This window comes from Anas platyrhynchos, chromosome 2, assembly GCF_047663525.1.
Source record: "Anas platyrhynchos isolate ZD024472 breed Pekin duck chromosome 2, IASCAAS_PekinDuck_T2T, whole genome shotgun sequence".
Lineage (NCBI taxonomy): Eukaryota > Metazoa > Chordata > Aves > Anseriformes > Anatidae > Anas > Anas platyrhynchos.
The window spans coordinates 39,263,721-39,276,345 of record NC_092588.1 but is presented as its reverse complement, the minus strand read 5'-3'; the positions used below and the strand labels follow the sequence as shown (position 1 = coordinate 39,276,345).

At 42.0% G+C, this 12,625-nt stretch overlaps 1 protein-coding gene across 2 annotated transcripts in view; it reads right to left on the bottom strand.

The window, feature by feature from the left end:
• NSMAF (neutral sphingomyelinase activation associated factor) overlaps nt 1-12,457 on the bottom strand; it is a 37,272-nt gene extending 24,815 nt beyond the window's left edge. Inside the window, exons 1-5 of one of the 2 annotated variants that reach the window (XM_027452273.3) lie at nt 12,114-12,457; nt 2,677-2,766; nt 2,502-2,580; nt 2,342-2,409; nt 2,219-2,255 (exon numbers count right to left, since the gene is read on the bottom strand). In XM_027452273.3, coding sequence (XP_027308074.1) covers nt 2,219-2,255; nt 2,342-2,409; nt 2,502-2,580; nt 2,677-2,766; nt 12,114-12,166 — 327 coding nt within the window. In that variant the 5' untranslated portion in view covers nt 12,167-12,457. Of the gene's footprint in view, nt 1-2,218; nt 2,256-2,341; nt 2,410-2,501; nt 2,581-2,676; nt 2,767-9,159; nt 9,289-12,113 lie in introns of those variants that run through there. The other variant, XM_013092642.5, reaches the window with a different exon arrangement.
• Between the last annotated feature and the right edge of the window lie 168 nt (nt 12,458-12,625).

Sequence of the window (12,625 nt, the reverse complement as noted above, 5' to 3'; positions counted from 1 at the left end):
TTTGAACAGTTTTGTATTTCTGATGCTACTCAGATCTGGAGAGGACCTTCCCCTCCTCCCCCCTCCAAAAAAAAAACAAAACAAAAAACAACACGTGAAACCTTTAGATTTTTCTCTTCACAGCTCCTACACAAAGGTTTAACTGTTGGCACACTGGTTCATCACCTTATCATCTGCTGTCTGAAAGGTGTCAAAAGCCAGAAAAGTCTTGTTTTGCCCTGTCCATGGGAAAGGCTCAAACTTGTTAAAATCTCATGCCTGATTACGACTAACTCAGTCCTAAACTCCACGAAAGGCACCAGACTGCACTACCAATTGCATTATTCTACACCACGGCCTGAGAGCCTTTCAACACACCAGGCATCCACGTGGCTCCATCAGACCCAGTGCCTTGGTTTGCTTCCTACAGAGAGCATCACGCCTGTGGGTCTGCATTCAAAGGCAAATAAAGAAAACCAAAACCAAGAGAAATACTGTTATCAGCCTGGCAGATGAGGGTAGAGCAGTGGACACTGTCTATCTGGACTTCAGTAGGGCTCAGAAGCTAACATCACAGCTGACCTTTGCCACGTAACAACTCACAGTACGGGCAAGCCAGCAGAAATTGAGCAGCATGCTTAGAAGCTTGAAGGCTCAGCATGCCTCTTGAAGTGCTACATCAAATAATAATGGCAATTAGTTCCTTTCATCTGACATCAGCTTTTACAGACCTGGACCAGGCTACAGGAGAATAAAAATCAGAGTAAGAGGCACCTACTTTATACTCAGCACTTACTTCTGTACGATAACTAAATATTATTCTACACTGGAAGTCCCAAATTCCGAACTATGAGGGAAAAGCCAACAGCACACATCAAAAAACATATGGAAGCAGAACAAAAAAATGTAGCATACTACATTAATTTCATATTTTGGAGGACCTTTCTCCAATTATTATTTATATTTGAAATTTTAGTCATTATTTTTTAGTTTTCTTGTTACGTAAAGCAAAGCTTCTTATGCAGCTATGCATTAACAGCTTTAAGCCCAAAGAAAAGGTGAACATGTTGAAGATGATCCAGTTATTCACTATGTACAGTTTCCTACGAGACAGAAATTCTACTAAAAAATATTCAGAACTAGATCATGATTTATCATCAATACAACCACTGAACGAGTACTTTACACTTGAAAGTCCCTATGCCTTTTATATAAAATACCAGCATGTGTCATCACAGCAAAATGTTTCAGAGTACTTCCCCAGTGACAGAAGGATGACTGGCATGCTACACGTAGTGGGACAAACATTTCCCACTTAAAAAGTTAATTCTCTTTTCTTCATGAATGTTTTTATACTCATCTGTTCTTCAGAACATCAGTGTACGGTAGATGGGATGAATAAAAGGTGTAATGAAATAAAAGACAACACTTTTTTTTGACCACCTGCAAGTTTGCATGGAACAATTAGAAATACCTATAAACAACAACTGTAAAACACTCAATATAAAAAATAGCATAGACAAAATTAAATGCTTGGGTACCTCATTGACTGCCAGAGTACATTACGCAAGGCCTTCAATCTTTGGTAAAGACATTTTACCTTCTCAAACATTCTAGCATATTTGTATTTCCCATCTCATTTCTGCTCTTTCCAGAAATGACAACATGAGGGGTTTCTTTGTTTGTTTTAAGCTCTGGAACACTTATCAGCCCCAATTTTGCAAAGCTTGAAGTATATTCAGTTAGTTAACATTAAGTACAAACATGTTCAAGTTAATCACACCTCATGACTGAAACTTGAGCCCACATTTCAGGATAGCTACTGAAAATGACTTGGTGGACATACAGTAGAGTCCAATGTTTTTATAAAGCTGAATTGAAAGGACAAAGATGGCTTTGCCATTGCAAATATATGCTGCAGAAAGAAAAAAAAATCTATATATATCTGTATCAAGATGAAAACAAGGATGATTAATAACCACTTTGAGATCAGTCTATTCGCCTTTTTCATTCAATTCTAACATTGCCCTAAGCTCCATTATAAAATGTAGTGTAAAAAAATCTTCTATAGTTTGAGATTTCCAACAACAGACTCACATTAATGCTAAGGTTTTTCACACCAATTAGTTGTGTTTCCAGTCAACTTCTCACCCTAAAATTCCAGCTCTGAGAAAGACAACATTAAAGAATGTAACCTTTCATGTTTATACATCAAGAATCTGTTATATGCAGCTCTTACCTGATTACATACAACAGAAATCCCTCCAGATGTTTCCCTAAAATGTAAATAAGATATTTAAAGTGATGGGCATTTCAGCTTTTAGAGTTAAACACATATATACAGTAACTCAAATTCACATACCGAGTGAAAGGATTATTTGCTTCATTGTCTTCTGGGGCTTTTATACTAATGCAGTCTCTCAGTGGTATCTGCAACAAGTAAGAAAAACACATACCCCTTCTTAAAAGGTTTTTAAAAGGAACCTTAATTTATCAAGAACTTGCAAGGTTGCACTGCTTACCTTGATAATGGGTTGGATATTTTCATCAGGTTCAAAAATTATTGATTTTGAGCAGATTTTTAAAGAACCTCTGATTTTTCTAAAGGAACAAAAAACAAGTAGTAGTTGTGTGTGTTTTACAGATACATGAGACTACAACGACTAGAGTAAACAAATGTGTGTAAACCTTTTGTACCTTTCATCCCTGCAACCTTTATTTATGATATGATTAGCTGTGTGCTGTTCAAAGTAATATTCTTCCAGGTTAAGAAGCAGCAGTGAAAACCTGCAAATAAATAAACAAAAAATATTTCATTAGAAAGAAAACACCATAAAACAGTTAATGTTCTTAATAAAAATATATCAAGTGTTTGGGAAATCTTCACTAATATGTATAGAAACATAGAATCATTCAGGTTGGAAGAGATCTTCAAGATCATCTGGTCCAACCATCCCCCTACCACCAATGCCACCCGCAAACCACGTCCCTAAGCAGCACGTCCAACCTTTTCTTGAACACCCCCAGGGATGGTGATGCCACCACCTCTCTGGGCAACCTGTCCCGATGCCTGACTGCTCTTTCTGAGAAGAAATGTTTCCTCATTTCTAACCTAAACCTCCCCTGATGTAACCATTCTCTCTAGTCCTATCCCTAGTTACCTGCAACCTGAACCTATCCTGGCACAACTTGAGGCCATACCTTCTGGTCCCATCACTAGTTACCTGTGAGAAGAGGCCAACACCCAGCTCCCCACACCTTCCTTTCAGGTAGCTGCAGAGAGCAATGAGGTCTCCCCTGAGCCCGCTCTTCTCCAGACTAGATACCCCCAGTTCCCTCAACTGCTCCCCACAGGACTTGTGCTCCAGGCCCTTCGTCAGCTTTGTAGCTCTTCTCTGGACATGCTCCAGGGCCTCGATGTCCTTCTTGTACTGAGAGGCCCGAAGCTGAACACAGCATTCGAGGTGTGGCTCCACCAGAGCAGAGTACAGGGGGACAATCACCTCCCTGGTCCTGCTGGCTACACAATTCCTGATCCAAGCCAGGATGCCATTGCCCTTCTTGGCCACCTGGGCACACGACCAGCTCATGTTCAGGTGAGCATCAACCAACACGCTCAGATCCTTTTCCTCTGCACAGCTTTCCAGCCACTCTCCCCAAACCTGTAGCGCTGCATGGGGTTGTTGTGGCCAAAGTGCAGGACCCGGCACTTATCCATGGTGAACCTCATCCCACCGGCCTCTGCCCATCCTGTCGAGGTCCCTCTGCAGGGCCTTCCTACCCTGTATGTGCCCTGTCACTCTCTCAACACCTGAGAATTAATTAATTTAAAATAACTTTTTAAAAGAACAAGGCTGTATGGAAACTTTGTACACACATAAAGATGATTGACTGATGCTCTTCCAAAACAGTGAAGGTTAGATATTTCAGTCTGTTCATATGTCTGAGGTGAGAACCATCCTAGCATAGCCAGTCTTTAAGTAATAATGATAATAACAACACAATAACAACACTACATTTAACTCGGATCAGTGTAAGCCAGTCAAAATATGCAATGACACAAAAGGTGGAGCAGGAACTAACCAGGTGGAATGGAGAAGATAAGATCTTACCAGGGCAAAGCCAAGTGACACTGGTTTCAAGTGTTAAGTGCAAACCACAGGCATGGTTTTTACAACATGGCTGAGCCACGCTATGGATACCCTCTAAAATAGCATTCTCCAACAACTATTTGGCATTTTGTACCAGTGCCAGTGTTTGTTCAAGCCCACAGGAAACCTGTTTATGGGCTAATCCAATAGAAAACAAACCACAACAACAACAAAAATTGAAGAAGTCTTCTAAAGCATTTCATCGCAGGATCACGGTAATGCCAACACTCACGCAAGGCAAATGCAAATAGGTTAGGTTTGATATAACATGAAACTATATCCTCTAACAAATTAACTGCTGCAAGTAATGAAAGCTCATCAGCTCTACTAACAGGGTGAGCACGGGGTCACCTATGCGTTTCAGCAGCAGGGAATGACAGCGAGTATCAGCACAGCAGGCAGAGCAGCAACATCTTATTTCCCTTCCACATACAACAGCTTGTTTGTCTGTGGAGCCGGCCTGATCTGCAGAAGTACTTAACATTTATGCACATCCACGCTTTGAGCTAAGTTCTGCATTGTGTTCATGAGGTGCTTTATGAGGAATGCTTGTGACAATGCTAATAAGCACCAAGAGTCCCCAGAGCAGTATGGCACATTTAAAAAGCAAGCAGTAAACATGTCGAGAGTTCAAGAAATGAACTACATATTAAACAGTCTGCTTGTTAGGGCAGCATATTTCATACTAGAAAAAAAAACACAGCATTACTGGAAAATATATCCTGTTTATGTAAATTTTGTGTTGTGTCTGTGTTGCACTAAATGCACCAAGGCAAAGGTTTGCTGTACTTACAAGTGGGTCCACATGCTCAACACCTCCTCCTGACACCCCACATCCAAGACTCTCTGCCCTAATGCTCTCCTGCTTCTGCAAGAAGTCCAGTGCATTATCTTTGCGCCTGCATTCTTGACTACAGGTGTTTTGTGATGCCATTAACAAACAGTTAAAGTTAAAATGTTAGAAAAAAATACCAGTTACAACAGTATAAGCCATATAAATCTCCTTAAGAAAATTCAATGTGAATCCACAAAGGTCACTTCAGTCTTTCCCCCAGTTACCATTACCGCGTGTTTCTTGAATATCTTAGGTTTCCAATGGAGTTTCAGGGTCTTTGCCTTCACATATCATTTCTCAGAAGGCACAGTACCAATTGTCTTCTGTTTCTCATAGAAGTTTATCTTTCAAACTCACTGTAACCTATGAAAGCACATCCTATCAACAGGTGTAAACTGAATTCCCAACTTTCAGAGGCTTTGGTGCCATCACTCACCTTCAAGAAGCTAAAATAGAAGCTCCAGCTCTGCATTCTGAAGAAAAAAGCTTCACTAGGAATGTTCTACATCCTAGGGGGGTAGAGAAGTATGAAACCATAGCAGCTTCCACATAGCTACCATTAAATCCCATTTTTCAACACATCACCTAATTGAAGTCACACGGGACAAACTTAAGTTTTCTAAGTTCCACTAGCCAAAATATTTAAAGTCAGGAACAAAGGTAACACCCAGATTTGTTTGAAAAATCTTCCACTTTTTTTGTCAGGGAACAGACACTATGGACACGAGGGACAATCAGCTTCACAGAAATGATGTTAGAGGTCCCGTAAATCTTCTTTTGTGACAAGTGGTAAATCACGTTCGATAGAACTCATTTCTGAAATACCGTAAATAAGTAGAGCCACTAACTGTAATTGTATCAACGGGGTCCCTCGTGAGAGCCTTCACCACACACAACGATACTTCAGGCTTGCCAGGAGTTTTAACAAGTATTTACAGGTACCAGGGGAACAGCTCACTCTCTGGTACATGGCATCAGCAAGCAAACACGGTGTTGTGAAGGTCTGAAAAAATAGGAGATCAATAGCTATACAATTATAGCAGTGGGGATCTTCAACATGCAACTAAGCAGATGGACTGCAGAGGAACCAGCAGGGTGATTGTCTTCCAATGAACTACAGAAGGTATTTGAAAGACACTTGTGGTACCAAGATGACTGACACACAAAATTTATGTTATCAGCTGCTACATAGTCCTATGGCAGGAATTTGTACATATGTTTGGTACAGAGCTAGAATAGTAATTTGATTCTTCTGGGCATGACAAGAGACAACAAACACACACACAAAGGAAAGGAATGATACCCAAGATACAAAACAGATTAAATGCATAGCAGTGGAGAACTGTATCTTGGTCTCAAGCCACCGAGCAGCTGGGCTATTCCCTGTGCTGCATAAGCCTATGACTTACCATGCTGCCCTGAAGAACAGCCTGGCTCACAAACCCAGTGTCAAGTCACGTAAGACTAGGACTAGGTAAGCCTGTTCCTTTTTCCTCATGCCTGACCCTAAGACATCAAGAAAACTCAACCTCAGCCATCAGTCAGGCAAACATCTAACCAAGGCCTTCCAGTGAGAAGAGCCAGACTGCGTCAATAATACAAGTGGTTTCACACCCCTCCCCTCTAACAGAAAAACAACAACAGAATCTATTTGTATCTATTTTTTCCCCAAAAAGCAAACCATAAGTATCAACTGAAAAATGTACAACACCACCGCCAAATCTAAAATAAAAAAGATTTTTTTTTTCCTTTTTAAATTATCACTAAGAACTAGTACCTGGAAAAAGAGGTTTTGTTCTAATGCAAACACTTGTGTTTTTTAATAAAAAAGCAAAGAGATCTTCTACGTGTGGCTGCTGCTCTCAAACCCCATATTCCTCTCAAACCCTGTATTCCTATAGCACAGTAACAATGAATACTGGCAGCTATTGTTTCGGGCAAACACAGGAGGATCAAGTTTGCGGTATTTTTCTTAAGCATCAGTAAGTGGCTCATTTTAATCCACTTTTGAAATGTATAACCTCGTTGTTACTTGAAACTTCCCTGAAGTTGAATCACTTGAAGCAAGTGATTTCATTAGCATTTATTAAAAATAGCATTACCTTTTTCTAAGTAGCTATCTTCTCTTGGAAATCTCATGGAAACCAACTCAAATATCCTTTGAAATCAAGCAATGAAACTCATACCCTAGCATATTGTATGACGTGTTTATGCTAGCTTCCTAATAAATATACATTTCACAGGCTTAACGTTCACAATTTTTGTGGTCACCAGGCTATTTAGTTACTTACAACAGATTGATAAGGTCAGTAAGCCACATTTCTTCAGAAATTTCTTCAGGCATTTCTTCAGATACAATTTACAATTTTTTCCTCATACATTGACCTCGACACATTAAACTATTTTTAAAAAGCGATATATTGATTTGAAAGTGACAGAGAGGAACAAAACAGACAAGATTTTCAAAGAAAGCTCAGAGGCTGTTAAAATATCTGTATGGGGGAATGCTCAATGCCTTATGTTTTAGCTTCTTAGCAGTCTGGTCTTTATCCTTGAATAAAGTCTTGCCAACAGTAAGAAAGCTTTCAAGAAAGCTTCTCAGAAAATGATATGTGCCTAATGCATTTGATCATTTCAAAATCTGAAGGAAAAAGGCTTTAACAGCTTCTCTTGTCCAACCCAGCCTACCAGCTTCCTCAGAGACCACTTACAGTTCAGGAGACAACTCACTTCAAACTGCAGAAGCCATCAAATTAGCAGACAGAGAGGAACACCAGCTTCCACTCGGAGCTGCGGAGTTCCCTCAGGATAATTTTGCACAGGTTTAATAACCTGAATGAGTTCATGGAGGGGAACAACAAGTAACACAGACTGTACAGCATGAAGGGGTCGGGGGCAAGAACACCGTGGCCAGAAACGAGACCTTTCTGCTCAGAGGGCAGCAGCCCTGCTGTCAGAGTGAGAAGGCAGCAGTGCCCCTTCCAGGATGAAATGAATCGACAGCCTCCACGGCTAGCAGGGCAAAGCCTCGAGCTTTAACACGGGTGGAAGGGCATCTGAGCTGTTACAGGGTTTGCATTAAATCTGAGCTGTATCTGAGACCAACAGCAGAAGCAGCTTGGAGGGAGAAAAAGAAGAAACTTCAATGAAGGCCCTAATAGCGTTTCTGTCGAAACATCTTTGATACCCACCTGCATCCACTGGTGTTTGTCCATTAACTCTTTACTCACGAGGATCAATCTTTTAATAGCTGTTGCTTAAAATCCAAGTACCTACACTGAAGTGTAAATTAAAGCATGCTAATACAAATTTGCTTGAAGGCTTTTTCATATTCCTGTTTATGTGTTGTCCCAGAAGAGTGGCATTAAGAAAATCGAAAAAAAAATCAAATGGAAGTGATGTGGAAGGTGTTCCCTTGTGATGAGAATCAGTATTGGTTCCAAAAGTAGCTTCAGGGGAAAAAAAAGGAGGAAGGGAAAAGGACAAGGCAAGCACCTTGCCAAGACAAACAGAACTTAATCTGTAGCAGGAAGAAGAAAGAGTACCGCAGGTAAGGCTGGTACACAAACAAAGAAGTGAAAGACTCTGATTGCTCTTTTATTTTTTATTTTTTTTTTGAAGAGTATTGTCTTGCTCATTTTTGCCTTTTTCAAAAAGCTCCAACATAATTGCCACTCAGAAAAGGGCTGAGGAATATGAGTCAAGAACACACCCTAGACGCATACAAAAACTAAGCAGCAGGAGAACACTTGCAAAACCTAACCTCATGTGAGGTCATCTCCTATAAACAAGGTTTGGGAACCCAAATTGCACCCAAACATTCCTAGCATTGTTCCAAGTAAAATACAAAGCCATACACTGAACTCTTCATTTACCAACTACAACTTGAGGTTTGTAAGTCCTGCCAAGATGCTGTAAAATATCCCCCAAGTAGAAAGTGTGTTACATCGGGCTCAGTTCTCAAAGACCAAGTGAGATTCAGCAGGGAGAGAACCAAAACCAACCCGACCCGAGAGAACCAAGAGAACCAAAACCAACCCGACAGCAACAACATAAAAAAAACCAAAACCACAATTTATTTTATGCACCAATGTCATCTATCACCTGAAGCACCAAATCAGGTACAGGAACAAGCATGCAGGGACCAGCATCTCAGAAAAACAAAAAAAAAAAACAAAAAAAAACCACATTTACATTATCCAGAAGAAACAGCAGCCAATTGATCCTGCTTTAGATTCTTCATCTGTGATTGAATTGTTTCCATTTCCATCACTTCATTGCACACGCTGGGAAACTACTGGGGCAGAACAGTTTCAGGTGGTTGACTGTACACACCTTGGACAATCACTTGACCCAATACTGAAGTACAGTCCTCAGAAGTACACTGCCAGGGACGAACAAGCAGGCCACCCAGCTCAGCAGCAGCCTGCAGGTACACAAAACCAGCTCTAAGTAAATCTCCTCCTAAGAGCAAAGTATCTATTGGCCAGCTGATGCATGAATAAAAATCTTCCATATGTGTATTTTGTCCTCAGAGGCTAAAATACATACTTACTACATACTTAAACATGAAACAAAAAGCCAAGGGGACATCAATCTGCAGGACCTACATGCTACCGTTGTCTTACTTGAGTGATGTGAACAGCAAAAGAGATGAACTCCTCGAACAGGAAGCCGAGCAGGCAAACCAGCAGAACTATTTATAAAAAGCCTCTGTATCAAGTGTTAGATATGCCTACATTTGGGCACACAGCCAGCAGAACCCGGAACTCTATTTATAAAGAGAGCAACAACCTCACCAAAACGCCACATCATTTAATTTGAAGTTTTGTAACTAAAACTATTAAAAAAATAAATCAAATATCATACTAATGAATGCTGAGTGCTTTTGCAGATTAAATTGGGTAATCATGTACACAACACTGCATTAATTAGAAGGGAACATAATATCTTTCTTCTCTCTGAACACCTAAGAAAAGTGAAAATAGATGTCTAGCAATACAGGTACATTCGAAGTTAAAAATCCTGCCAAAATTAACCCAAACTCATTAGGTAGATTGATTTGTTTAATAAAAAATAAAGCCCATTCTTTGTTCCCAGTGTATGAACACAGGACATTTTAGAATGATGTTTTTTTCTTCTAGAAAATGACATAGTAAGAAAAGTAGACTTACATAATCAGATATTAAATCAGTCCAAGTAATTAGTTTAGGATTTTTTCCTGATCTCTTAGAACTGATCTTCCTTCCTCCCCCCAGAGAGCAACCATATAAGAAGATTAACTTTTTACCTACTGTTTCACTGTGCTCTCAACCAGAACTTTCATAGCTTGCACATTTGCTCATTGCTTTATATAAAAACAAACAAAAACAAACAAACAGCAAACTAACAAAGCCACACATGAAACACCATTATCACAAAGTTTCAGAAAGGCCTGGTCATCTCACTCGGAAATAACTACAGCAAGATTACTGAAGATAAGAGAAGTGTGAGCTATTGTCCCTGTACCAATTACCCAGCAAGAAGGCTAAAAGAAAAGCTCCCAGAGGATGTCATTTCTATTAGGCAAAATAAACAGCTTTTTTTGTGCTGTTTTAAGGCAGGACTGCCTATTAGGAAAACAAAAGACAGGATTTGATATTTCACAGCCAAAAATGTTTTAAATTGCTTAAGAAATATTTTACGATTTCCTTTTTTTTTTTTTTTCTTCAGAAAGGCACAGGAAGAGAGAGAGGGGAAGAGACACAATACATATGTATATATATATACACACACACCTGATTTCATATATACACATTTACTCTTATTTTACACATTTGTCAAATTAGGCAAGGGGAAGAAATAGAGAAATGAGTTTGCAGATACTTAGATGGGAAAAGCTACAAGTGAAAATGACGACAGAATTAATCTTTCATGATGTTCTCAAACTACAAACAAGAAGATACAAGATCCTAAAATGCTTCCAAGGAACCCTCATTAACTGCAGATCAGTAATGCTGACAGACATTGATGAGTTGGTTTTGCTGTCAGGGCTTTTAGGAGAGACTTTTATACCACTTGGATCTTTAGAGCAAATCTGATGAGTCGTGGCCTCTTCCTCAGTTTCTCAAAGAAGCAGAGACAAGTTATGTTAAAACCTGAACAGAGCTATTATATTCATACTTCTAGTTTTTCCTACAGTGAAGATGTTTCACTTCACAATTAAAAATCCTTCTCCTCCTCCAAAGGAGCTTGTCCTTTCTCCCTCCAGGACCCCCCCAGTTAACTGAAAACACAGCAGTCCCCAAAAGCAGCAAGGAAAAAGATACTCAAGAAAGCGAAAAAGGGATCCAGAATACGTTCGGCCTTTGGAAGCGTTTCAAAAGCTGTAGTAGCTTCATCGGCTGAATACCTATGAATCAGAATTTATACGGGCAAAGTGAGCCAAACCCTTCGTCACATGTTTTTCTCCCCAACAATAAACAGCACTGTGCAGCCAGCGGCAGGGATTTGCACAGGGCTCACGCGGGCCCTGCTCGGTGTCCACGCGGACCCCCCAAATCCTACAAGGGGAGGCACCTGGGGGGCACCAGGGTGCCGTGCCCTTACCTGGCAGAGATCTCCTACTCGGCAATACGAAGCTTTATGAAGGGCTTTGAAACTTTCTGACGAGCCCGGGGCGGATAAGCCACATAAAAGAAAGTGTGACACAAGCTAAAAATAAGAGAGCGAATTCCGGCCAGGCGCAAGGTACAGGCTGTTAGTCACGGGCACACGAAATGCAGTCGGGGAGCAGGAAGGGGAAAATTGCGTTTGGCGCTGTAAGGAGCTGTCAGTCTGTAATTGAGGGGCTGACGAAACCCGGATCGTAATGCTCGGAAAAATAACAAACAGTGAAGCAGCGCTGTGCCGCGACACCAACACAACCCAAAACAGCCGAAACGCAGCTTCCACAGAATTGAATTCAGCCGAGCGAGCTCGTTTTATCCCCATTTCCCCAGCTTTGCCCAGCACCCTTCCAGCCCCGGCTGCGGGGACCCAGCACCCACCCCCCTGCAGCGAGGGCGCAGCGGGCACGGCGCCTGCCGCCCCTCCGCCCCCCGGCACCCCGGGACCCTCTCGCCCGAGGGGTCCGTGCCCGGGTCCGGGTCCGTGGCCGTGGCTCTCACCTCTCCTTGGAGTACAGCTCCTGCTCCAGCCGCCTCCTGCGGATGAAAGCCATGGAGCCGCCCGGCCTCCCCGCCGCCGCCGCCGCCGCTGTCGCAGCAGGCCGGGCCAGGCCGCGCCTCAGGGAGGCGGGGAGAGCAGGGCCGGCCCGGCGGGTCGGCAGGGTGCCTGCCCTCAGCTTCCTTCCTCTTCCCCTTCCCCTTCTCTTTCCTTCCTTAAAACTCAGGCTGTGCTGGTTTTCATCGCCGCAGGTCCCGAGGAGCAACCCGCGTCGCCAGCTCGCAGCAGGGCCTGTGCCCGAAGTGGTGTCGGGGGGAATGTTTTGGGGTTGGGGTTGGGGTTGGGGTTGTCCCTCTCCATGGGGCTTATTCAGAGCAGGAATGCAAGCCTCGTCCTCCTCCCAGGGGTTTAAAACCTAAAAAACCTCCGTGGCAGGAAGAGGGAAATAAAACCCCACACGCTTTTAGTCCGTGTCACTGCAGGGGCATCTGAGCAACCCGTAACGTGTGCGCTG